Source organism: Pinus tabuliformis, chromosome X, assembly GCF_031772625.1.
Source record: "Pinus tabuliformis cultivar Carrire ecotype Pingquan chromosome X, CPIR1, whole genome shotgun sequence".
NCBI lineage: Eukaryota > Viridiplantae > Streptophyta > Pinopsida > Pinales > Pinaceae > Pinus > Pinus tabuliformis.
This window is the reverse complement of record NC_142308.1, coordinates 700433478-700458091: the sequence shown is the minus strand read 5'-3', so window position 1 is coordinate 700458091 and position 24614 is coordinate 700433478. Positions and strand designations below refer to the sequence as shown.

At 38.1% G+C, this 24614-nt stretch overlaps 1 protein-coding gene across 1 annotated transcript in view; it reads right to left on the bottom strand.

Moving 5' to 3' along the window:
- Window positions 1–24614, bottom strand: part of LOC149141915 (phosphoribosylformylglycinamidine synthase) — a 331659-nt gene that overhangs the window by 118791 nt on the left and 188254 nt on the right. Inside the window, exon 3 of the mRNA XM_089448663.1 lies at window positions 12925–13038. Coding sequence (XP_089304789.1) covers window positions 12925–13038 — 114 coding nt within the window. The remainder of the gene's footprint in view (window positions 1–12924; window positions 13039–24614) is intronic.

Genomic DNA, 24614 nt, shown 5'->3' with positions numbered 1-24614 from the left:
AATTGCTCCATCTGTAATATCCATGTGGCGGGATCCTTGCCATCAAACTTCCTCATATCGATTTTTGGAACATGGTGAGTCTTTGATCCAACATTAGAGTCTATGGAATCATGATTAACATTTCTTTTGTTCTCATCATGAGTTTCCTTTACTACCTTTTCACCATTAGTGACCCTTTCTTGTAGCAACTTCTTCAATTCTTCCATGTTTGTATTCAAATCTATCTTCAAATTTGCCATCGAATCCTCCATCTTAGCTTCCATGCCCTTTATCTTAGATTCCACACCATTTACCTTAGATTCCACGCCGCTTATCTTAGCTTCTGTTAGCTTTTGTGAGCGTGACATTTGTTGCACTTGTTCTTGTAATTTTGATATATCATGTAGCATTTCTTCCTCTTCTTCATGAGTCATGCTAGAGCTTTCAGGTTCCTTACTAGGTGTTTGCATTTTCTTTCCTCGGGGCATCAGTTACCGATAATAATGCTTTACTATGCCCTTTGAATTTCGTTAAACCAAGCTTAGACAAAAATAAAAATAAAAACTACACACCTTTTTTCACTTTATAGAAGCCTGATATTGAATCTGATGTATCTCTGTAATTTCAGATCATCCAATTCTGAAATTGCTACCTGTAGTAGCCTTCTGCGTCCTCTTTCCAATGCCAAAAGTCTGAGCCAAATTGGATTCTCCAAGGAAGAGTTATGTGAAATCTCCCACGGTGACTTGCTTTTAGACTGGTTCAGTAGAGCGAAGTTGTACGACGTGCCACGAGTCACTGTTTCGATCTTTGGATCTGTTTTGAGTGTAATTCAGGAATCATCAAAAAGACCAACTTCCTGAAATCATATCTCCGAAAATATCGTGCAAAAAGCTCTGAAATTCGGACCCAAGGTTCAGCGCGATGTCTTCTCAAATGGGTTTTTTTTGCGACTTCTGAAACGTCACAGAGAAAAAGTTATAGTGAAAATGCCACGATGACCTGTTTGGAGCAGCGAAACCCTAGAATCCAAAGCTCTGATACCAAATGTTATGAAACCAGCTCACAAAAAGATAGAAAAGAGAGATCCACGCCTTAGAATTCAGCCTCTTCGAGGGGGCAACCTCCTTTACATTACATAAATGAACAATTCTTGGATGATACAAATGAAAATACCTCCTTTCTATATATAGGAGTCTAAGTGGTCCCAATACAATCAAAGCCTACATAAAAATAATATTGTAGGGCACAACAATAACAATAGTGGGCTTCTATGTGGCACAATAGTAACAATATGGGCACTACATGGGTACATCAATATAAATAAGGGGTATAACTACAATAGTAATGGGGTAATCACTAGTATTATAGGGACCTAACAGGGGACCATTGCTTCCTAAGGGAGGAGGAATGATCCAAGTGGATATTGGTGGCCACCCGCCAATTCCACTTGGACCCCCACCATTGCTTCTTTCAGTTTCTCAGTTTCCTCAATTGTAGCACAGTTTACTATTTTTAGCAATTTTTCGGGTCCTAAACTTCGAAAGTCGTTTTGAGGCCCTAAACGACGTTTTTTTGGAAATCTACTGCTAGCGATTTTCTGTCTAAAATTGTCTTTTTTGTCGTAGTCCTCGGAGAGATCTTTCCAACGGGTTATCATGCGCGTCAAACTGAGATAATATGACCAAGTCGCGGCCCCGGGAAGTTGGTTGTCCAACTCACCCCAACGGGGCCCCTAAACGCTTGGTGTTACATCTCCTCGAGTTAGGGTTTTGGTTGTTTAGGGTTTGCTCTTATTGTTCAATAATAAAAAGGCCCTTGAGCCTCATTGTAAGGCAATTCAGAGGCATGTCGCTGCCACATCTCTTCTCAGAGATTAGCTACCATCGCCCTAGCTGGTTTATTTCCATTTCTGTTTGTAAGCATATTTTAGTATTTTACATTAATGAAATGAAGTATTATTTCCGCTGCATCTTTGTGTTTATGGTTATCTTTGTAATTTGTTGCGTTCCTTCTTAAATCCGGATCAATGTCACCCAGTGTCCAAAGAGAAATAAGGACACGAACGGGGAGGAGCAGACGACAACTTCGGCAGAGATAGATGAGTTGACCTGCATGTTGGAGAAGTTTGCATTGATAGCAACTATACCTCCAAATGGAGCATAGTGCTTCAGAGTTGCAAGATCAGGCAAGGTGCATGGGAGAGTTGCAATAGTTGCAGCATACTCTTCACATGGATCATTACCTTAGGTACAGGAGCCCACAATATTCAGTAGCAAGTAGATCAGTGTCATAGGCGCAGTCAGTTCTTAAGGGATAATGCAGAGCTAGTTGCAATTAAAATGCTAGAGAGGCACAAAAACAGTTGGGCGTTTTTAGATACTCAGTAGACAAGTGCAAAACTAATTGCAATCAAAGACTCAAGGGAGAGTTGCAGAGCCAGTGCAGAGACATAGTAGATCTGCAGAGATCAAGTCCATTTGTAGTTGCAGGAAATTCGTGTGATTGGAGGAGGCAGTGTGAATTGCCCAGTTGTAAGTTGCAGGAGTAGTTCCAGCCAGAGTGAGACTCCATGTATGGGTTTTCCATCTAGGAGAGATTTCCCAGTTTTGTTTCAGTGGGAGATTAGATGAGATTAGACTCATTATTGCAGTAGTTGCAGTGGCAGTGCAGATTAGCAATAGAACAATGGTAGCAGCATTATGAGGTGGATCAGAGTATGTGCAGTAGTGTGATGGACAGTTGTATCACAAATGTTAGACATCAACAATGCGTGACAGCCCAGCTACAGGCGGTTCATCAGGAAAGATGAGCAAAATGGATAGTGGAGTGTGTAGAACACCTTCCTCGTTAAGAGGGAGTGTTAGATTATTTGCAGCATCGGACAGGTGTTGTAGTCTCAATTTGTGTCTAAGAGGCTAAGGAACACAAGATCCCCAAAGCCCAGAAAAGGTTTCCAGAGAAAACACTTAGATACCACTCAATTAACTTAATTAATCAATAATTAAAAATGCCTAAGTCTAACTTAGGCAAATTGATTAATTAACAACAATTAATTGAAGAGATCTACTTATGCACTAGAGACTTCTAGAAAAAGACTTGGATCAAGTCTAAGATGATCTTAGCGATCGATCACGATTAGGTCTTGGTCGTTGGTGCTCCATCGAGAGATTATAAGAGCAAGTCTATGGCATGAGTGAGATACAATTGTGAAAGGGAGAGCAAGGTAGATTGAGCTACCCAGTTGTAGTGATTCAACAAGGGAGAAGTTCGAGCCAATAAGAAGAGCAACGAGGGAGCAGCAGAAGAGATTTTCGATGAATTTCCCAATGTTTTTCTAGTGCCAAAGAGGCAAGAAAAGGAGGCCGAAATATATCTACAGAGAGGCCGAGCAGCCAGAAACCCAAGTGCGAATGCCAGAAGAGAGGTCGTTTCAGTTGCCAGAGGCCAGAAAGATCATCCGGGGGGCGGCGGGAATTTTTCCAGAGGCAACGAGAGGTTGGATGACTCACTTGGAGCTAGCTAGCAGGCAGTGCAAGTTATTCCAGGCCAGGAAGTGCACATTTCTAGAGGGTAGTGCGAGCAGGCCAGTGGAGAGCCATTTGATTTGCAGAGGGAGAAAAATTTCTCCCAGATATTTTTCCAGATATTTGTTGGAGGATTGCTAGTTAGGCATCCAGCTATTATACTCTCCAAATTTTGCTGCATAATAATAAAATAAACCATCATTTGTTGCATCAGTTTTCCCTTTAGGGTTTTTCTAGGGAAGTTAGTACAAAATTACTCTGTCAATTTTTATGTGTATGCATCTATTTCTTGGTTCCTGATTTCACTTCCGAAACATTTATTTTTATTGTGAAGAATAGTAGTGTGATTTATTCGTTAATTGCAATAAACAAATTAAACTGCTAATCAAGAGGATAAATTCCAGTTGTTGCAATTTCAAAGAAATTTCACACTATGTTCTCCACAATCAAAGACTCTCACAAACTTGTGAACTGTCTTGTTTCACAAACCTTGTGCATAAAACTATGATTTTGTGTGCCTTCATCCTCCTCTTTATAGACCCAATTCGAGCATGCAAGGAGACCCAGTTCAAATTTAAAATTCAAGTTTTGACTAACAAGCTAACTAAGAGTAACACTCTTTCTCTCTCCAATCAACATTAGAGTTCTTAACTCGTCCTTACTTCAATCAAGACTAAAGACTAACTTGCTCTAACTGAACTTGTAATTGTCACCTCATTATGTAGTCAAACTGATGAAGACTCCATTTAACTGAAGCTCCAACTCTACGCATGCTAACTTGATGATTATTCTAGTAAACTGCAAATAACTCATCCTTACTAAAGTTTAACTCATGAGCTTGCACTCATACTGATAGAAGGACACTTCGACGTCTTCATTGGCTAAGGCACAAGCCAGAAGACCTTGATTGCTACATTTTCAACAACAATTCTAGAATTTAAACTCATATCACGGTTTGCATTATTCATGGGTTTAAATTCAAATTTATTCTAGTTTAGATCTTATGTTAAAAATTATGTACATATGAATGCTTTTCACTATTGGGAGTATTTTTTAATATTTAGTTCAACATTGACGAGTAGAATAATCGTTTTGGAGCATAGAATGAAAGTAAATTCCTTACTAAACAATTGCAGATTGAATTATATTTGATCTCTCATTGCATTGTAATCTCCAATTACTTTCAAGGTAATATGAATTCACAAGTAGTGAAGCTTAGTTATCACAAGTAAATGGACAACCACTAAGTTTTGAGTGAATGTTCCATGATATATAAATAATTAAATTTTCAATTTTATTCATATTTCAAATTGAGAGCATGAAAAAGAGGCATTAAAACTAATCATTTAGTTAGCGAAGACAAAGCTTTAGTAACCCTATCCTCAATTAGGAACAGAGGGGGCTAGGTATGTTATAAATTATTTCCAAAATAAAGATCTACTAAAAGTTAGTAAGGTCCTTAAAAAAAACTACAAAAAAAAGGTTATACTATTATATTCTGAAGTCCATAAATACATCATGAGGAAATCATACCGTGAACATAAAGGTGAATTGGTGATATTTTTTAAGATTTGTAATTCTAGTGGGACCCTTCATTGTGCATCCACTAAAATTTAAAGTTATTATTCAAGCCTATAATTAACAAGTAGAATCAAATCATAAAGTATTCAAAGATATAAAAGGAGTATTTAAAAAATTCCAAAGTATGTCATTGTTTGAGAACTTAAAATTGATTTCAATAAAATGAAGGAAGAAATATTTCCTAAAACCTCAAAAAAAAATTGTGTTAATTTGGATAGAAGGAATGCTTGCAAGAAGTTATATTAGTATTTCTATCGCTCTTGTTGAATGTAATAATCATGTTAGTGCAGAGTTAGATAACTAGTTATTGATTCCCAAGACAAATATAATCAAAAAGCTAGACTTTGGGACAAGAAACAATACAACATAATTGATTTACAACTAAGCATTGGAGATTATACTTTTCTATCCCGATTCAGTATTAAAAATCCTTCTTGAATGAAGACAATGACATAATTTTGGGTTCACCATAAATGGAAACACAGGGGACTTTCATATTAAACATGAAGAGTTTTTTACATTTTCTTGTAAGGAGAAAAAGATAACATTACAGTACATTACATTGGAGCCAAATTCAATGACATCAGAAGATCTTAAAGATATCTCAAAAGTAATACTTCAAGATAATCAAAAGTCAATGCAAGAGATGCAAAAAAAAATTGACAAAGTTATTGTAGATTAAAACAAAGGAATTTCTTGCCTCAAGAATCATAGCCAAAACTTGGTTGCATAGATTAAGTAGTCAAATGGTGAAAAGAAGTCACAACAAGACACACTAGAGCAACTTATCAACAAGGAATCACTAATTGATAAAAAAACAATGACTAATCCCATCGAAATAAAGACATCATTAGTTGTAAAAACCTAGACTCTAGAAAAAGGAACCAATACAGATCCAAATGAAATCTTATCAAAGAACATATCATCATAAGTATCAAGAGACGAGGTTTCCAAAAATAAGATGCAAGATACAACAACGGCTTATTGTCATCCAAATTATAAAAGTCATCATATTATTCAGCAAGCTAACCAAAGAGGACATCAATATGAGAAGCTAAGTAAAGATCCTATTATATTGGATAAAAGTTCAAGTGTGGAATCTTATCATTTCCTTAATCACAAAAGTCGTCACTGCAAAGTTTTTGCAAAAAATTGAATTAGGGTAGCTTGAACATTTCACAATTCATTTGTTCTACTCAACTCTTTGTAACTCATATCATCTTGTATCCTCAACCATGACAGGGTCAAAAATGGGAAATCATGCAAAGGAAATACAAGCCAAAGCAAAGATGTAAGGCCCCTCCATAATTATGCTTTGAGGACTAATCATTTCTAAAGGGGAAGGCAATGTAATAAACATAAATAACCTATGTTTCTAGGAAACGTGGGTTCGGGGATGGGTACGAGGACGGAGACGGGTACGTAATTTTTTGAAACATGGTGCGTGGGTTCGATGGGGGTATATTATAATTTTTATATATAATATATAAATATTATATTTTATAAATTATAATATATATGAATTTGTATATTTTTCAACTTTAAACAAAAAAACTAAAATATTTATGATTTAAACTTTATATATTTAAAAATGCAAACCATTGTACATTCAACATTCACAATGAAATTTCAAACTTTCTAGTTTGATATCAAGTGCAAATTGGAGTTTACATATTAATAAGAATCATGATATATGTCCATTGTCACACTACATTCAAAATTTGCCTTCAGGCATCTCCAAACAAGAACTAGGAAATTTTAAAACACTAAAAAGAAAAATAGCTAATAGTGAACAATGGCTTCCTCAAGCCAAGTCATCAACATCCATGTCATCAACATCACTCAGATCTTTAGTTAGCATGCTCTCCAGGTAGGAATCACTCTCATCTTAAGGCTCCTGCTCATCCATAGTAACTGGAGGTAGCTCAAAAAGGTCATCTAGCTGTATCTCCTCGTCCACACACATAGCATCATCTATGTATTGGTTCCATCTCTTGAAAGGACCCTCCTTGTACCCAGGGTCTTTTCAAGATATGAGATGAAGTGTACTATGAATGTACACTAAGTTCTCTGCCTTCTTTGACCCTGTTGTCGCACAAAGTGTCTAGGCACCGCAACAACGCTCAGAGTAAGAGTTGTCACTCTTAATCCTCACTCACTCCGTTTAGACTCTCTCCTAGACAAGTCAAGGGGGGTAGTCCCTAAGGTGAATGGATGGGGGTAACCTGTGAAACACATGCTCTAGGAGATTTTAATGCTAGACAACCTGATGAATTTAAATGAATTTCGATTAACTAGATGAATAGATTAAACGCTAAGGTAACCAAGACATGACCATAAGATAGAAACAGCTCTAGACCAGTGCCTTTATGTTGAATTAACTGTAGATTAAGTAAAACAAGCTATCCATATCAATTTTCCAATATGCGACAAATAATAACAATCATGAATAATCAATACAAATGCCCAAAACTGTATCACGCAAGATGATTCCAACTTTAAAATGATTTTCACTTAATGGCCCAAATCTAGATTCAATTAACTTTCTCCAACAATAAATCTGATTTAAAACGTTTGTCGCACTTTGACAATAGGAGAATCATGAAAAATTAAGATTTAGCATTTAACATCAAAAACACCAAAGAACTTTAGATTAGTGTTTTAATTATTCCTTAGGGAACGCTTTAATGTGAAAGATGAATAAATCAAAGGGTCAATGAATCTAATTTTTAATGGGCCATAGGCCACATTAAAAATTTATAACGTTGAAGTGCAATTCCTTTAATTTACTTTAACTCCTTAGTCACAGAATTTAAACTTTTGAGAATTTTTTAAATTTTTTTAGAATTTTTTATTGTTTAGGATTTTTTTATTTTCATGATTTTGAGAATTTTAAAACTTTTTTAAAGTTTTTAATTTTAAATTTAAATAAAAAGAAAAAAAATCAAAGTCAAAATAAAACAAAAATAAAATCTAAATAAAACAAAATGAAACCAAAATCGAATTTTTGATTTTTTTTTTTAAGACAAAACAAACTTCATAAAAAAAATAAAAATTAAATAAAAATTAATGCTACCTATCTAACCCTAAGTCGAAACTTTAAAAAAATGAATACACTAACCTAACTAAACCCGTACAAAATAAAAAAAGGGTCGAAATGTTTTTGGAACTAACCCTAACACATCATTTAAAACATAAAGCAAACCAAAAAAAATGAAATCGAATGAGTTTTTTGTTGTGCGTGTGTGTGCAAGTTTGAAGCTCGATGGATGCGTAGAGACGACTAAGCGATGGAAGGAGCAGGTTTGCGGGCAGACGGAGAGGGCTAACGATGAGGAAGAAAGACCACGGTTGAAGGAGTTGGACGGAGCAGTGTAGGTATGGTCAATGGCAGTACCGTGCAGTGAGGAATGGATGCGCAGATAGCGAGGGTAATGAAGGTTTGCAGCAACGTGAGGAGCTCGAGGGAGAGTATGCAGGTTAGCGAAGGCAGCGTTGAAGGGGTTTGAGAGTAGTTCGATGGAAGAGAAGGATTGAAATGGCAGTGTCGAGAGTGAATGAGGAAACCGTAGGGAGATGGTGAGGAAAAACGCGTGGACAGCAGACTCCGCAAGGCAAGAGGGATGGAGATGTACGAACGAGGGTGAGACTTCGTGAGGGTTTGGACGGACCTCGAGCAGGTTGATGGCAGTTTGAGGGAGAGTAGACGCTGGTGGGATGAGCTTGAAGAAGGCAACATAAGGATTGAGGGAGATTTTTCAAGCTTGAGTAATGAAAGGACAACAAATCTGCACGAGATTAAAGGCAGCACCGGGTTTGATGAGGACAGTCACAGGGGTTATTGCAGGTCCAATGGAACGGGCTATGTGTTTTGATGGAAGATATGCGGATGAGCAATGGGGAACCAAATGGAGCAAGCAGCGGATTTCGTTTTTCTAGCAGGCTTCGGATAGATGAAAGTTGGAAGGATAGCATGGACAACAAGGGTTGCAAAAAAAATGCACCGTGAAACCCAAAAACCAGGCAACAAATCAAATAAATCGGTCAAATGGTGGCCCAGAAACCCTTTAAATCAACCAAAACTTCTTTAAGAATTTTCCAGAAATCTTAATTTAAAATTTTGAATCAACTTGTTTCAGATTTAATCCTGAAACCCTCACGAAATTTCTAGATTTGAAGTTAAATTTAAACCCTGGACTGCAAAATGTCCACATCATATCCCTGGAAAACGATTTTAATGAACCCTAGAGATCCAGATCTTACCCTCCAGGGCCTAGATCTGGACTCTGCACAGTTTTCTGCTTTAGATCTGCAGCTACAAGACAACAATAAAACACCTAAATGATATATACAAAAATCCAGAAAAACCCAAGTCAGAACACCAAAAATAATTACAGATCTTTGTACATGAATGGCAGATCTATCAGATCTAGAGGGTGTGAGTCCAACTCTGCTCCCAGATCTGATAATCTGAGGCTCTCAAAAGTTAGATCTATCGATTTAGCATTGAAAAAATTAAATTTTTTGAATTTTCGAGGAGGTACTGAGCTCAAAACCCTTCATGCATCACCCATAAAAAAATATCTTATGATAAGCTCGAGATCAAATTAAGTTGGGCTCTTCAGAAAACACGGACCAGTAGTTGGCCAATTCAACCGAGAACTTCCCTGAACACCCGATAATCTAAAAAATCAAGACTTTCCTGCAAAACTCAATTCAACCATCAACATAGAGCGAGAAAACGACAATAAAATTTAGATAAATAGAGATACCTGCTATTATATTCAAAACTTAAATTATCATTCAAACCCGAGCGACTAAGCAAGATATTTGTACTCAAATCACTCTTCAGAAAGCTATCATCAATGGCTAAAAAGAAATCTATGCATGAAAAAGACACATCTTACAATATTTCCACGAAGAGTAACACCAGCAAAAATTAACCCCAAAGTCTTTCTTTATTGCTCATAAAATACAAGAGAGATTAACACTTAGCACATGATCCAGAAATAGGTTGAAGTTTGAACTGACTGACAAATGACCTCCTATTTAAAGATAAATCCTCCAATGGCTAGTTCGAGTGATCCTCGTCAAAACAATCTTGACCGTTGATGAGGATAAAAAATTCTTTTAATCTCATCTGTCGAAATTTTAAATTCTTGAGGAAATTCGAATTTTTCAATTTAATACATTTTAATTAATTCAAAAATTAATTTTTTGAATTAATTTCCTCAAAATTTTGACTTTGACTTAACCCCAGGGACCAAAGGCTTAAAATTTAGCAAAATAATCAATTTACCTTAGTCCTGGGACCTCTTAAAATTTAATTTTGAAGGACCAACGAATTTTGCCTTCGGAGAATTTAAATTTACCTAGGACCTAGAATTAATTAAATTTCTGGCTTAGGATTTTAATTAATTTTTTACCAGAAAATTTAATTAATTAACCTATGAGGGGATAAATTATTTTTCCAACCCTCAAGACACTTTACATCATGATTTTCACATTTTTTACATCTCAAGGGGGAAAACCCATTTGCAAAAGACCCTCACAGACTACCCAGTTCTGCGACACAAATATAATCTAGCAGATCAAGCAATTTGTAATAAAATAACCTAACCAAATAGTTAGGATTATTCCCAAATCACTTTTACATAGATTCGATCTAGAACACTAGGACTCCCCTAAGATCCCAGTGACAAAATCCATTCCGACTTTGGGGTAAGGCTAAAGGAAAACTCTGCCGACCATCCGAGAATGGATCGGTGAGACAAAAAACCTCTCGGAATGTAGATAGTCACCAGAAAAGTAGGTTTACTTAAGTAATTACATACACAACACGGATCTGCTGAGATTATTTACATTATACACATGCAGACTGGGTTTACATTATAAGATGATGATCAAGTTGATGATGATAGCTGAACGGCACGAACACATCGATTAGGCACTATCCCTTTTTCGAAAAAAGGGGGTATACTGCTATGGGTAGTTGACACGTAGTGGTCAACAGAACCCAACCTATTTCTCTTTACTAAATGGATAAAGGAATAAGTACTCCAGTTCCTCTCGCAAGATGAAGAACTAGCTACCTGGAATATTAAGGGAAGCCCATTAAATTAATTAAAATTTTAAAAATAAAAACTAAAATGAACCCCAAAGAACCCAATTTTGGGGTTCCAAGTACCCATCATCAGGGTTCTTCATATCCGTCAAGACAAAAGAACCCATATTTTTTTAATGGAGAACCTGGTTCTTATGGGTTCTTCTCAGAAGAACCCGTACCCGAATCTGCTACTTGGGGACGAGAACCCGGGACGGGTTCGAGAACCCCACCCCCGAGTTCACGAACCCGTGCAACATAGTAAATAACCCACCTAGGTATTTATACAGAGCCATCATTATAATTCTAGCAATTGATCACCTCATGCATTTAATTCAATATATATTTAATCCAAATGGATTTTTTCTTTATATTAATTTTGAATATTTATGATACGAACCAGATTGGTTTGTCACAAGAGGGATACAGAATTGACCGAACCAACCTAGGAACTAATAGCAATTGAACCATAGTTTCCACATCTCCAACCTTGATGACGATGCTAGTTCTAAAGGGGAGGGCATGTTAGGGCTCCACCCTAACCTTCCTACTTTGGAATAATACTTAGTGAATTAATCAATGAAACCAGCTTCTTTGAATAAGGCACATTAGGTAGTTAGTTGCTCAATATAAAAGGGTCAACTTTATTAAATAAGAGCCACTAAGTTCTCAGTACCCATTAGTGATGGGACCACAAGTATTTAGCATTTAGTAAACATCAAGCTATTTATAGAGCTAGTAGGCTATGTAATGTTTTGTCGAGTGTTGTGATTGTATTGAAGCTCTCTCAATAGGAGGTTGGCCCCTTGAAAAGGCCTATGAAAATAGCTCTCTCTTTTTTAGATTATGAATACAAGGATTACATTATGAAGGTTCAGTATCATCATCTCTCTTATTAAATTTTCTGCAGTTTATATTTTCTGAATATTGCTCATAATTACTGTTTCTGCTGGTTAAGTACATTAAAAGCAGTAAGAACTCCTTCAAATCCTTCCCCTTAGCCTCAGATTTAGGAGAGAAAAGTTGTCTTGGTCCATTCCACCTCCTAGGATTGTATAAACAACCTCCTTCAACACCAGCCACTCTCTCAAGGACATCATCAGGCTTTGCATAAGTTCCTTCACAGTTCTTGATGGAGATAAGGATCCCTTCTCTCCCACCCGTCTCTACTTTTATTTCCAGTTATGGTGTTGATGTTGAGCTTCGGCTTCAAGCCTGGTAGCACTTTTCACTTATAGTTCACCTAGTTCATGCACTTTTCCTTCTTTTGATGTCTTGCATGTCTTAAATACTGGGATAGCATTTTAGCACCTAGGAGTGTTCTAGGAACCACCACAGGTTTGTGGCCACCAATTGTACTCTCTATTCCCATTTCCCTATTCCTTGGTCATTTGTCGACATCAATAAAATTATTTTATCTCACCTTATCTATATTGTGCTTTCTAACTTAAATATTTGAAGTGCCAGTTATGACCATTCAATATCGTTCATCAAACATAAGCACAATGCAACATTGATTTTCTTTTGACATGATAATGATATGTAGGTGCAGTGAATTTGCAATGGACCAACTTCTCTTTGAGAAGAAACATAACAGCATGCCATTTCAACTTAATATATAAATTCAATCAAGAGACCCAGCTACTGACGCACTGAATATTATCCATTTCTTACAACATGTTTGCACTATCATGCATTTGGGAAAAAATCATCAAAATTGACTGAAAGACACACCTCGGGGATTGGGATTTGAAGAACTGACTCAACAGCCCCAACCATCGCCTGTACAAAATCATCCCCTCCAGTACCAATTGCTGTAAATCCCCTCACAGTTGGATAAGAATTAACCTGCCAAAATTTTGAAGATTCATACTGTGAAAATACAGATAGAAATAGAGTTTCTTCCCTTGGACTACAAAAGCATTGTTTTCACGAGCATGAAGAAATCTCATTGTTTCAACATTCCAAATAACTTGCGAACTGTCGTTCTGGGTATCTAAACTAAAACGACCTGTTCAAGTTGCTGCAGAGTTTTCATTGTAAAGATCTGTACAGCTCTTAAATTATTGCTTACATTTATGAAATAGTTGATATATATCACAAAAGAAAATTCAATCATTTGGTCCCTATATTTTGTCAACAGCAAGAAAACACTTAAACTTATGATTGAGACTACCATCGAACAACAAGAATGACATTGTCCATACTTCGAAAGAGTATTTGTATTCAAGAATAGTTGAATATTCTAGAGTGACAGCCTGCAACATATTCTGTGGCATATCTAAAGCACAAAGGAGAGACAACTACTATACAAAAATTATAATATCTGAAATTGTCATGTAGCATAAATATACATCTTTTCATCTTTTCAGCAAATAATTTAGTATTATGTATATTTTTATGAATACGTATGCATTAAAATAATATAAAAAATGTATTATATAAAAAACACTGTAGGTATGCTTCACTCCCGATTTTTTTTGGGAAATGGTGCTCTCAGCACTCCCACTCCACATTCTGGCAACATTGGGTGCAGTGAATTCGTCATGCAGGTTCACAAGCAACCATAACAGATACTAAAGCAGCGAAAATCATTGGGTTTTTGAGGGATTGTATGTTAACTGTTACCACAGCAGTTGTTTCAGGCACTGAAATTTCGGTTTTCATCAGATCTGAAATTGTTTTAGGGCAGAAAATGCTGACCTACCACTGTGCAGAGCAGGAAGCCCTAACGTTAGTGCAGCCGCAGCAGACCTACTGCAGCCACATGGATGGAGGAGCAAGACCAAAAAACCGACACCAAAAAGTAGGATCAAAAAGGTGAGGACAAATAACAACGGAAAGTAGGGCAAAAAAGCAATACAGGAAAAAAATAAGAGCATAAAACATCAAACACAAGAAAAATCCCTTCGTGTGGTCCCAACCTGTGATAAAAATATCAGATTTTCAGGTATAAGTATCAATTCTGAAAGCAAAAATTGCATAAGTTAATGTCAATGTAAACCCCAACAAATACTTTGTGTTTGTATATCAGCATTCGCCAAATATGGTTAGCAATACCAAATTAAGTCCCAACATCAACCATCTCAATGACTAAATGAACACTATGAAGGATCAATTCAATGACAGGTTTGACAAAATGGCCAGAAAACATGAAAAAATAGATTAAAAAATTGGATCTAATCCTCCAAAAATTAGGCAACAAAGACTACCCATGATCCTGACAGAGATAGGATAGGATAAGATAGTTTTATTATGTCCAAAAAATGACCACGAAAGTAGGTCAATAGAACTGTTCACTGCAATAGTGCCTGTTAACCACCAAAAGTGGGTAACCCCTAGAAGAAATTTGTTCACCCCATTGATCAGCCAGCCAGCCAGCCAGCAGCCCTAGGATGATCCACAAATAGGTTTACTTCTGAGCTCTTCACATATGCTCCAGTCAATGCTCTCTCCCATTTGGCATGCTTCTTGGAGAAAGGTGGGTCATCTATCAGAAGGTACACTAACTATTTTTGTAATCATGTGCTTCCATTTAATGTTTGTGGCATACTAATATGGATTACGGGCCAAGCTAGATATTTGACCGCTCTTGATTGTACTCTTGACCCCACACTTCACCTAGGAGATTATCCTTTGTCCCTAGTCCAATGTGACCTCCCCTAGGGTCCCTCCTTAAGGAGGGGCACTAATTGACATTACATGCCCAAGGTAATCTATACTTGCCACCTTCTATTCTTCCCTTATATCCACCTCCATTCTTTGGGTTGATTGTCATTGGTCATGGGGACTAGCACTTTATATCCTCGTCTCTGAGTTAGGGTCTAGAAATTTTCCGTAAGAGATTGATGCAGCTGAAAGAAAGATAAAAGCATATGAAGCCACAAATAAACAAAATGAAAAGTGCAAAAGATGAATGGGTGTAATGTTCCAAATTGAAATTTGCAGTTAATAACAGACACATGAACTAAGCTATAGCAAATAAAATCATAAACACGCATGCACCATCAAAAACACCAATAAGCTGGGCAAATAAGCTGATCCATTTTATTAAATTATGAGCCGTATGGAGTACATATAGCAAGGAACAAGTGCACCTGGGCTTGCATAAGCAAGCTGAAACAAACCCAAGTGGAGGATATGACCCCAAGAGCTAAAAACCTTCGGCCCAATATCCTTCTGCGCAAACTCAGAAATTGGCAAATGTTGTTGCACTAGAGATGTTGAGAATGGCCCTCTATGATGCCCGAAATCACCTGAAAATGCAGCTGTAGCTTCTCCCAAAAATACTCATCCAAACCTAGAAAAGAATCCGCCCCAGACCAACCACCCAAAAAACTTACAAAATGTATTATCGGCTAAATAATAAAATGTACTGTTGGACAAAAAGAGGATTTCTGGCCTGAATACTGCCCGGAAAAGTCTGCAAATTTAACCCCATACTCCTCTCAACAAATCCACAAAAACCCAGAAAGGGTTTTGGCTAATTATGACCTTCCCAAATTGCCCTATTTTGGCACTACGCCCCCCTGAACGAAGACTACGTCCCCTAGTGATGAAATCTGTTGAAGTCCTCCTTACTTCTCAATCTGCAATAGGAACAATAAAGGAAGTTTTCCCAGATGTTGGGGAGAAGTCTCACATCAAATCCCCGCACAAGATAGATGAAATCAACTCCACAAAAATGTTGTCCAATGACCCCCTACGCAGGGCCTAGGAAGATAAATTTCTTCCTCTCAAAAGCAACAATCTCCAACCCCAAAATTCTCCACAAAGTTTAGTCTTCCCTTGGAGCACTTTTCTAAATTTCTCCCAGCAAACAACCCCTGGAAAATAGCTAAAATAGGTGGTACAAGTTTCTCTACTGCGTCCTCCCTGGAGCACGAATTAGCTGAGGGGAATGGCTAAAAGATGCTCCCAAAATTCCACAAGCCTCCCTTCAAATGTAGCAGCAAATTTACCTCCCTAGGGTGGCACTCGAAGTCCACCGAAAGAAGGGTGAATTCTCCCCTTGGAGAACTTTGTGCTAAGCAACACTTGTGACCTAGCTAAACAGCTTGAGCAACAAAGGAAATAGATGAGTGAACAAAAGACCCCAATAGCTTCTATGCTCCTATTTATAATTTTTCCTTGCCTCCTCATGTGGGTCCCTCCATCCAATATTTCAACCTCCTTCCCTTAGCAATTCAATTTTCTCTCCAAGTGGTGTGTATTTCTTGTAGGTGTGGCCCCCACATTCCACTAGCAAATTAATTTTCTATCCCTCCTAAGTCCCATATGCCAAAAATGTCTCCAATGCTCAATTTACAAAATTGTGTTATGCTTAGCACCTCCCCAATAAACTCCATTAACTCCCTCAGATGAAAAATCAAAATTGGGGACATTATGCTGGGAGTCCATGTTGCTTGGGAGCGGGAGCGGGAGCGGGAGCGGGAGCGGGGAGCGGGAGCGGGGAGCGGGGAGCGGGAGCGGGAGCGAAAACGGGAGCGGGAGCAACCATTTTCAGAAGCTCCCAGTTAGGGAGCGAATCTAGGAGCAATTTTTAAAAATATAAATATTTTTTATATTTTTTAATTTTTTGATACATATATGTCCACAAAAACATGTAGAATGATGAATTAGACATAAAAAAACATAGATTGATCATTGAACCATATCACATCAATCATCTAGAAATTATAATCGTCATCAACCATGTCCACAAGTTAGTAAAATACATATTACAACTGCAACATATTGAGTCTCATGAATCATGATTCATCAAATTCAATCTTAAAGTTTCAACTTCAAGCTTTCAAAATTGAAAATTCAATAACATTTATCATCATTGATCACCAAAGTTGTACTTGTAAGCTAAGTTTAACCATTACAAGAAGTAATATCTAAGATATTTCTAAATCCTAACTTCTAACTATTAACATGATATGAAATGTTATAAATTTATAAAATGAAACATGAATAATGAAATGAAATGAAACAACTTTAGTCTTTCACGAAACATCATATTCATAATTCACATCATTACCAATGAGTTATAATTGCCAAGGCCCAACTTCAAACTTCAAATTTTCATTGTCAAAGTGATATATTGTTTACAAAAAATATCATTATGATATGAAAGAGTCAAGAGTCAAGAGTCAAGGACTCAAAACTCAATAGTTATGAAAACTAAAGTCTAATAGAAACTAAAAAAGACAAGTAAACTGTAAATCAGAATCTACATGTGGCCCTTGCCACGAGAGTCTCCAGGAGTATAAGCAGGTCATGGTGGTCTTCTAGGAGTCTCCCGCACAGAACGACGACCAGAACTAGAACCTCCACGTGAGGGTGTAGATGGAGGTGGCGACAGCAAAGGAACAAGACTCGGACCTCAAGCACTGCTACTGGATGGTGGAGGTGGAGGTGGAGGTGGCATGGCTGCTGCAGCTGCTTCATCTTCATCCCTTACAAGTTCCTCTTCCAGTTCTTCAATATGTACAATGCCATCCTCCAAATTGTCATCCTCTGGGTGATTGTCCCAAATTTTATATGTGGGATCCTCATAAGCCCGATCACAGTAATGACTCAACAACCTCAAGTTGTAGTGCACATAAACCAGGTTTTCTGCGCGGTTTTCATTGAGTCTGTTTCTTTTCACATTATGTATGTAGCTGCAGGTGCTCCAACACCTCTCTGCAGAAGAAGTATTTACAACCTGTGAAAGAACTTTTTTTGCCAATTTTGGCAAAAGTCCATGCCCGTCATATGTTTCTCAGCATGTGAGAGTATCAAAACTATCTCTGTCGTCCATTGCATGGAAGTTACCATACAAACCAGCGCCACTGAAGTATCTGCCTATTTCAAGGCGCACAGCTGCACATTCCTCCCTGTCAAGTACCAACTTTTCTAATGCTTCCAAATATCCTTTAGTTACCTCTGGATCTAAATGGGGTTTGGTCCTAACCCCACCCCCTGCTGCAGGTTGGCCCAACCAAGATGTAGAGTAGCATTTTGGCTTAAGGATATACGCCAAGCAATGTAGTGGAAGATTAAGCCTATTCCACCGTTCACACACACAATCATGAATCAGTTTGTACAAGTTGGGATCTCTATTATGAACAATGTCTTTTATTTCCCCCAACATGGTATCCATTTGCTCATACACCTCGCCAATCACTGGTTTGTCTGTATCTGCAAACCGAATCATGTGATAAATTGGCTTGGTGAAATCCAATACCTGCCTCATAGTTGTCCAAAACTGCCCATCAAGAGCGGCCTCCTCCACCATTTCAAAACCTGCCATGTCAACTACATTTGTAGCCCTTTCCTTTAATACCTGCCAATGTGGACTTGATACCATGCTAGCTAATGCCTCTCTTACCTTCAAAAGGCGCCTGAAGGTGAGGTAATAGCTACCAAATCTGGTCTTCGCAATCTTCAACAACTCCAATCTCGAGTGACTGCGGAAAAGGCCATGGGTATTGCTATGATTTGTAATAAATTTTATCATTTGTTTGCCTTTCTTGTACAAATCACCAATCCATTGGTATTGTTCATTTTTGTTCTTGACAATATCATGCAACAGAAGGTTCAATGTGTGAACCAAACATCCAGACCAAAATATGTTCGGGTATTTATCCTCAATAATTGCTCCCGCTGCCTTACAATTAGGAGCATTATCAGTGATGACTTGGATGACATTGTATGGGCCAATACGCTCAATTGTTTCAAGTAATGCTTCTGCAATGTTGATGGCGGTCTTGAACTTGTCTGAGTAATCATGTGCAGCTAGAAAGATGGGACCACTAACAGACAAAGCAAGAACACTTATCAATGGCTTGCCTTTTACATTTGTCCATCCATCAGATACAATGGACACCCCATGGTCAGTCCAAGAACTTGTCATTCTATTCAAAGAATGTGATATTTTTGCTTTTTCATGATCAAGGCCAACGGTTCTTGCCTTGTCATACCCAGGGCTCTTGTATCCTTTAGGGGCATCATTTATGGCAGAAACCATTTCGTGCCAATAAGGTGAGCGAAGAACATTGAATGGTATCCCACATCCATAGAGAAACCTGTAAACCTTTGAATCCACATCATTCCTACACCCCTCATCAAGGAAATCTGATATGGTTCTACGCCTTAAAGACGATGACCCTGTGCCTCCATATCCACTGTCTTGGGAGGATGTTGAAGGAGTTCTTTGTGATTGTGAGCTTGGTTCAAAGAAAACCCTTGATTTTTTTGATCTGTATTGGGCTTCCTCCTCTTCCCTTATGTATTTGGCTCTATCCGCTGCTGACACCGCTGTACAAGTTTTGATTCCTATTTGTTTGTCTCCATCCCATGGCCTTTTCCCGCAGAGGTGTCTTCTAGCACGAGTGTATGAACCTGTGTAATCAGTGTTGCAATGGGGGCAATGAAATTTAGTGGTTCCACCCCCTCTCCCTGTTTCAGCCTTGTTAACATATTTCCACAATGGAGTTTGGTCTTGTTTAATTTTTTGAGGGTCATGTTCACCCTCCTCCAGCTCCTCCTCACCAAGGTTTTCACCAATTTGACTTTCTCCAGCTTCTTCATCCCCCTCTTCAGTTTGGCCCCTCCGTTTCCTACTCTCCAGCACCATAATAACCATAAAAGGGACCAGGAAGAGGAAAATGCCAAGAAATATAGCCAGGTCCATGGTATTTGATGTTTGTAGGGTTTTGATTCTTGAATCTGCAAATTAATTTAATTTATTAGGATTAATTAATTTAATTTAAATTTATGATTTTTAAACTCAATAAACTAAATTAAATTAACTAAATCACTACCTAACTAACTATGCTAACTAAATTACTAAGTTACTTACCTCTGCAGGCTTGCTCCTCGCTCCTTAGCACTTGCTCCTCGCTCCTCAGCACTTGCTCCTCGCTCCTTTGCTCTTGCTTTTGCTCCAAACTCTTGCTCAATGAAGTCACAATGAAACTTTTTTAGGCCCATTGGGCATTTAAAACCAAAAAAAAAAAAATTTAAAATTTGATTTTTTTTGGCGTCCGCGGAAATTTTTCCCGCCGGATCACTCCCGGCACTTGTCGAAACACTCCCGGAGCGATTTTTACGCACGGGAGCGATCGCTCCCCGATCTCTCCCGGGCAATAAAAATCGCTCTGGGAGCAATGGAGCGATCGCTCCCCGAAACGCTCCCGAACATGGCAAGGAGCGTAAATTTTTTTTAGGGAGCGCGCTCCCGAGCCGCTCCGACCCGGAGCGCGATTCGGGAGCGGGTTCAGGGGGGGGGGGGGGGGCGCTCCCCCGCAACTATGGCTGGGACATATTACGCACGTGGACAAAAGCCTAGCATGAGCTCTACCCCTCAATAGCCATCACCTAGTTCCTAAGCATTTCATACTCTAAAAGAACTTATGAATGCCCAACCTCGATGAGCAATAAAGTGTTACATATTTAAGGGGTATTGGAAAGGCATAAAGCAAGCTAGATTTCTTAAGCTATGCAAGAAAGAAAGATAAATCATTATTTGATTAAAAACAAAGGGGTGCAAAAACCAAGCCAAGGGGTAACTCATGCCTCCACAATTTCTCCCTCTTCTCATCATTGTACTTAGAGATGTTGTTCCTCATTTAGTTGCTACCATGGCTATGGCCATCTTCCTTGAAGTCTTTCCCATTCCATTATTGTTGAAATTTGGGGCAGCTATAGGATGAATTTCCCATGAGAAACCCAACTACCCCAAAAGAAGCCCATATTGCCCCAATGAGAATTCAATTGGATAAAATAGATATTATTATTAATGCATTTGGCACTCTTCGAATTATTATTTATTATAGCACAAATTTCGGCAAGCAATCATTAAGGAAAATATATTTAAATATTATTATGAGAAAATTTGAATTTATGTTTCCCTCCGAATTCTATCGGCCTCATAATGTTCAAGTCGCCCTTTCCCAAAGGACATGACCCTTTGCATGGAGGAACAACTATAAATATGCATCTATCCTCCATCATTTGACACATAACTCGAACTTCTGTGGCATCCTTCTCTTAGGCAGCTGAGACTTGTAGGAGCTCATTCAAGTGCAACTTTCTCTTGTGAAAAGGCTAATCTGAGGAGGAGAGAAATTATGGTTGTTTTTCTTGTGATTTGGGCAACCTAGCAAAGGTTTGGTTATGAAATTTTTGGGCATGTGAATGAGGAGGAATCTTTGTAATTAGGGTCGAAGTATCTGAGGTATTTTTTGTAGTAGGGTCGAGCCCTTGTGACAACCATTTGAAGGAGGTCATAAGGTCTGTATTGGAGGATTGAATAGTTTGTATTATTGTTGGGATCATGCCGCATCTTCTTGAGGGACCAGCGCAGCCTTTTGAGGAGGATTAAAGGCCTAGAATAGGGTTGTACAGGTGCCGTAACCAGAGCCAAGTTACCTCAGGGATAAACCTCAAATCTGAACCCTAATTAAATGCAGAACTAAGGATGTACAGGTGTCGAGATACTTTGTGATCAGTGTTGGTATGAGAGTTCAAAAGAAAAAGTATGAGTGAAGTGTTTGGAGGTGATTGTTGTTGCATTGAGAGCAGATTTGTATGCCCTAATTATAGGGTCATGATCTCAGGGAAATGTCTCATGTCCGTAACCTAAAAGGGTTGAAAGTGACTGTTGATTAAGGTATGTTGTGTTTTTTTTCATGTTGTTATATGGCTAGGTGAATGAACAGATCTATAGAAAATTGTATCCATTGTTTGAAGGACAGTTGGAGAGTTACTAGTATTGTTAGTGATCTCGTGTTTTGGGCCCTAGTTCATTGTAGGTTTGACGACAAGAGATCAGCCTCCCAAATCCTATGTCTGTCCTCTTTGGAGTGACCTTGATGTATATGACTGTGACCTTGATGCATGATGGAGATGTATATGACAGTGACCTTGATGCATGAAAGAGATGTATATGGCAGTGACCTTGATGGCATATGACAGTGACCTTGATGTATATGACAATGATCTTATGAAAAGTGATGTAATGACTTATGACAATGATGTATATACTTAAGGTAGAGATCTATGTTACCTACAGTGACTTGGAGATTGTTGTTGCATTGAGAGCAGATTTGTATGCCCTAATTAGAGGGTTATGATCTCAGAGAAATGTCTCATGTCCATAACCTAAAAGGGTTGAAAGTGACTATTGATTAAGGTATGTTGTGTTTTTTTTCATGTTGTTATATGGCTAGGTGAATGAACAGATCTATAGAAAATTGTATACATTGTTTGAAGGACAGTTGGAGAGTTACTACTATTGTTAGTGATCTGATGTTTTGGGCCCTAGTTCATTGTAGTTTTGATGACAAGAGATCTTGAGAATGCCTCTTGGATTGACTTATGAGAATCATGTATGATCCCAGATTGGCCCTATGAGGCCTAATGTGATTGATGATGAAAGACGTGTCTCATTCTTATTGTACATTGTATCTCATTTGAACATTTGATGAATATGTAATAGAAGAAAAAGAATTGTTTATGGATTTCCCCCCTTGTGGGGTTTTTCCTGGTCTCCAACCAAAAATCTTGGTGTCTCTATGTGTATGCTTTTCTTATATTGTTCTTAATTGTTTCGCAACATTGTTGATGTTATTATTCTCTCTACATAATTGCTACTGATGATATGATGTTATGGGGTGAATGTAATGTGAAAATATTGAAAATTTTAAAAATGCAATTATCTACAACAGAGAACAATCTAGCCCTAAAATTTACCATGGTTTCAGAGCCAGGTTGAAGAAAAGTCATTGAGATCACCCCTGTGTAGACACCACCTATGATGGTTTTCATGATCAAGCAGAGTGAGAGATGAAGATGATGGAGACCTAAAATAATTCTAGGGTTTGCAGGAAACCCTAGGGAGCCCTTGTACTTATAGATACAGGTTAGGGTTTGAGAGAAAACCCCAAGAGTGGCTTTGGATATTGAAAAGGCCCAAGTTCTATAGCATTGGAACCCTAGTATGATTCAGAATTTCTTTATGATATAATATGATCAGTGAGTAGCCATTGAGTTATTTAAGTACCTGTGATAGATTTAGATTAACCCTAGATGGGTTGGTCTCCCAATAGGAGATGGTATGATGCAAATCTCGTGGTGATCTTGTACATTGATAGCCAAACTTAGAAGAATTTGGAATGTGAATACAGGTGGTGCTCAAGAGGATGCATTTCTTCTGAAAATGACATTGACATATGATTGATGGACAGTGGTGACTCATGGAGGCGGGGTCAAGAGGCAGCTGATAGCTTCCTACAATCCTCATTAAAGATAAATACTTTCAAGACTTATGTTATTTATTTATGACATTGTTCTTGTTTATTTGATTTGTGTTTATTCTTCTTGCATGAGTGATTAGTTAAGCAAATGCTTCTTCCCTGACTTCTTGAATAAGAATGAGATCAAGGAAAGCAAATCTATCTTGTGTGCCATCAAGATGCAAAGTAATACAGGAAGAGTTAGTCTCAGGAGGGAGTCGGTGCACGAAAATGAAGAGAAGGAAGATATTTTTGCCTTATCATTAGGCACACCATTATGTTTATTTAATTTGCTATTAGTGCTCTTACTCTTGTTCTGGGGTCAACAAGTACATCAAATGGATGTAAGGACCTAGTCCTCAATATCAAGAGTGAGGAGGATACAGAGCCATCCCATGATTAGAGTGGCGCTTTAAAATGGACAAGAGCTCAAATCTTAAAGGAAGGATCCCAGTCTCCCAGGTTTATATCTATGATTGAAGAGGCTTCTCATTCTAAGGGAGTAGACTGTCATGTAACAACCAATTTAGATATTTTGAGATAACGAGATGTTGTGAGCAATATTTCCTTCATGCAAGGACCTTTCTAGACAACAATATGTTGCAGTGTCAATGCTCTCTAAGAAAGAGAACTATGATGAGATCCTAGCTCCTGTTGCCAGATGCACTATTATTAGATGTATGTGAAGTTGGCTTTCTCCATGATGTACTTAAGGAAGAAGCATACTTGGAGCTACCTCAAAGCTTTGAGGTACACAAGAAAGAGACTCGCGATTTCAGATTAAAGAAAGTCCCATGGTTGCGGGGGAGCGCCCCCCCCCCTTCTCGAACCCGCTCCCAAAGCGCACTCCCTTCAGGAGCGGATCCGGAGCGCGCTCCTGAAATTCGCTCCCATGGGAAGTGAATTTCAAAAGCGCACTCCCTAAAATTAAATCTGCTCCCTTTTTTTGCAAATTATTTTATGCAAACACGTTCCAAACACAATTTTTTTTCAAAGAAACAAGAATTTTTTTAGTGGGGCAGCCTAATGATCAAGCCTATGGCCCTAGTATTGATATGCGATTCATGGTAATATTAAATTATTAAAGTAAAAGTGGCATTCTCCTTTTCTTTCATTTTCATCGTTTTACTTAAAATTTTAGCATTACCATGAAAC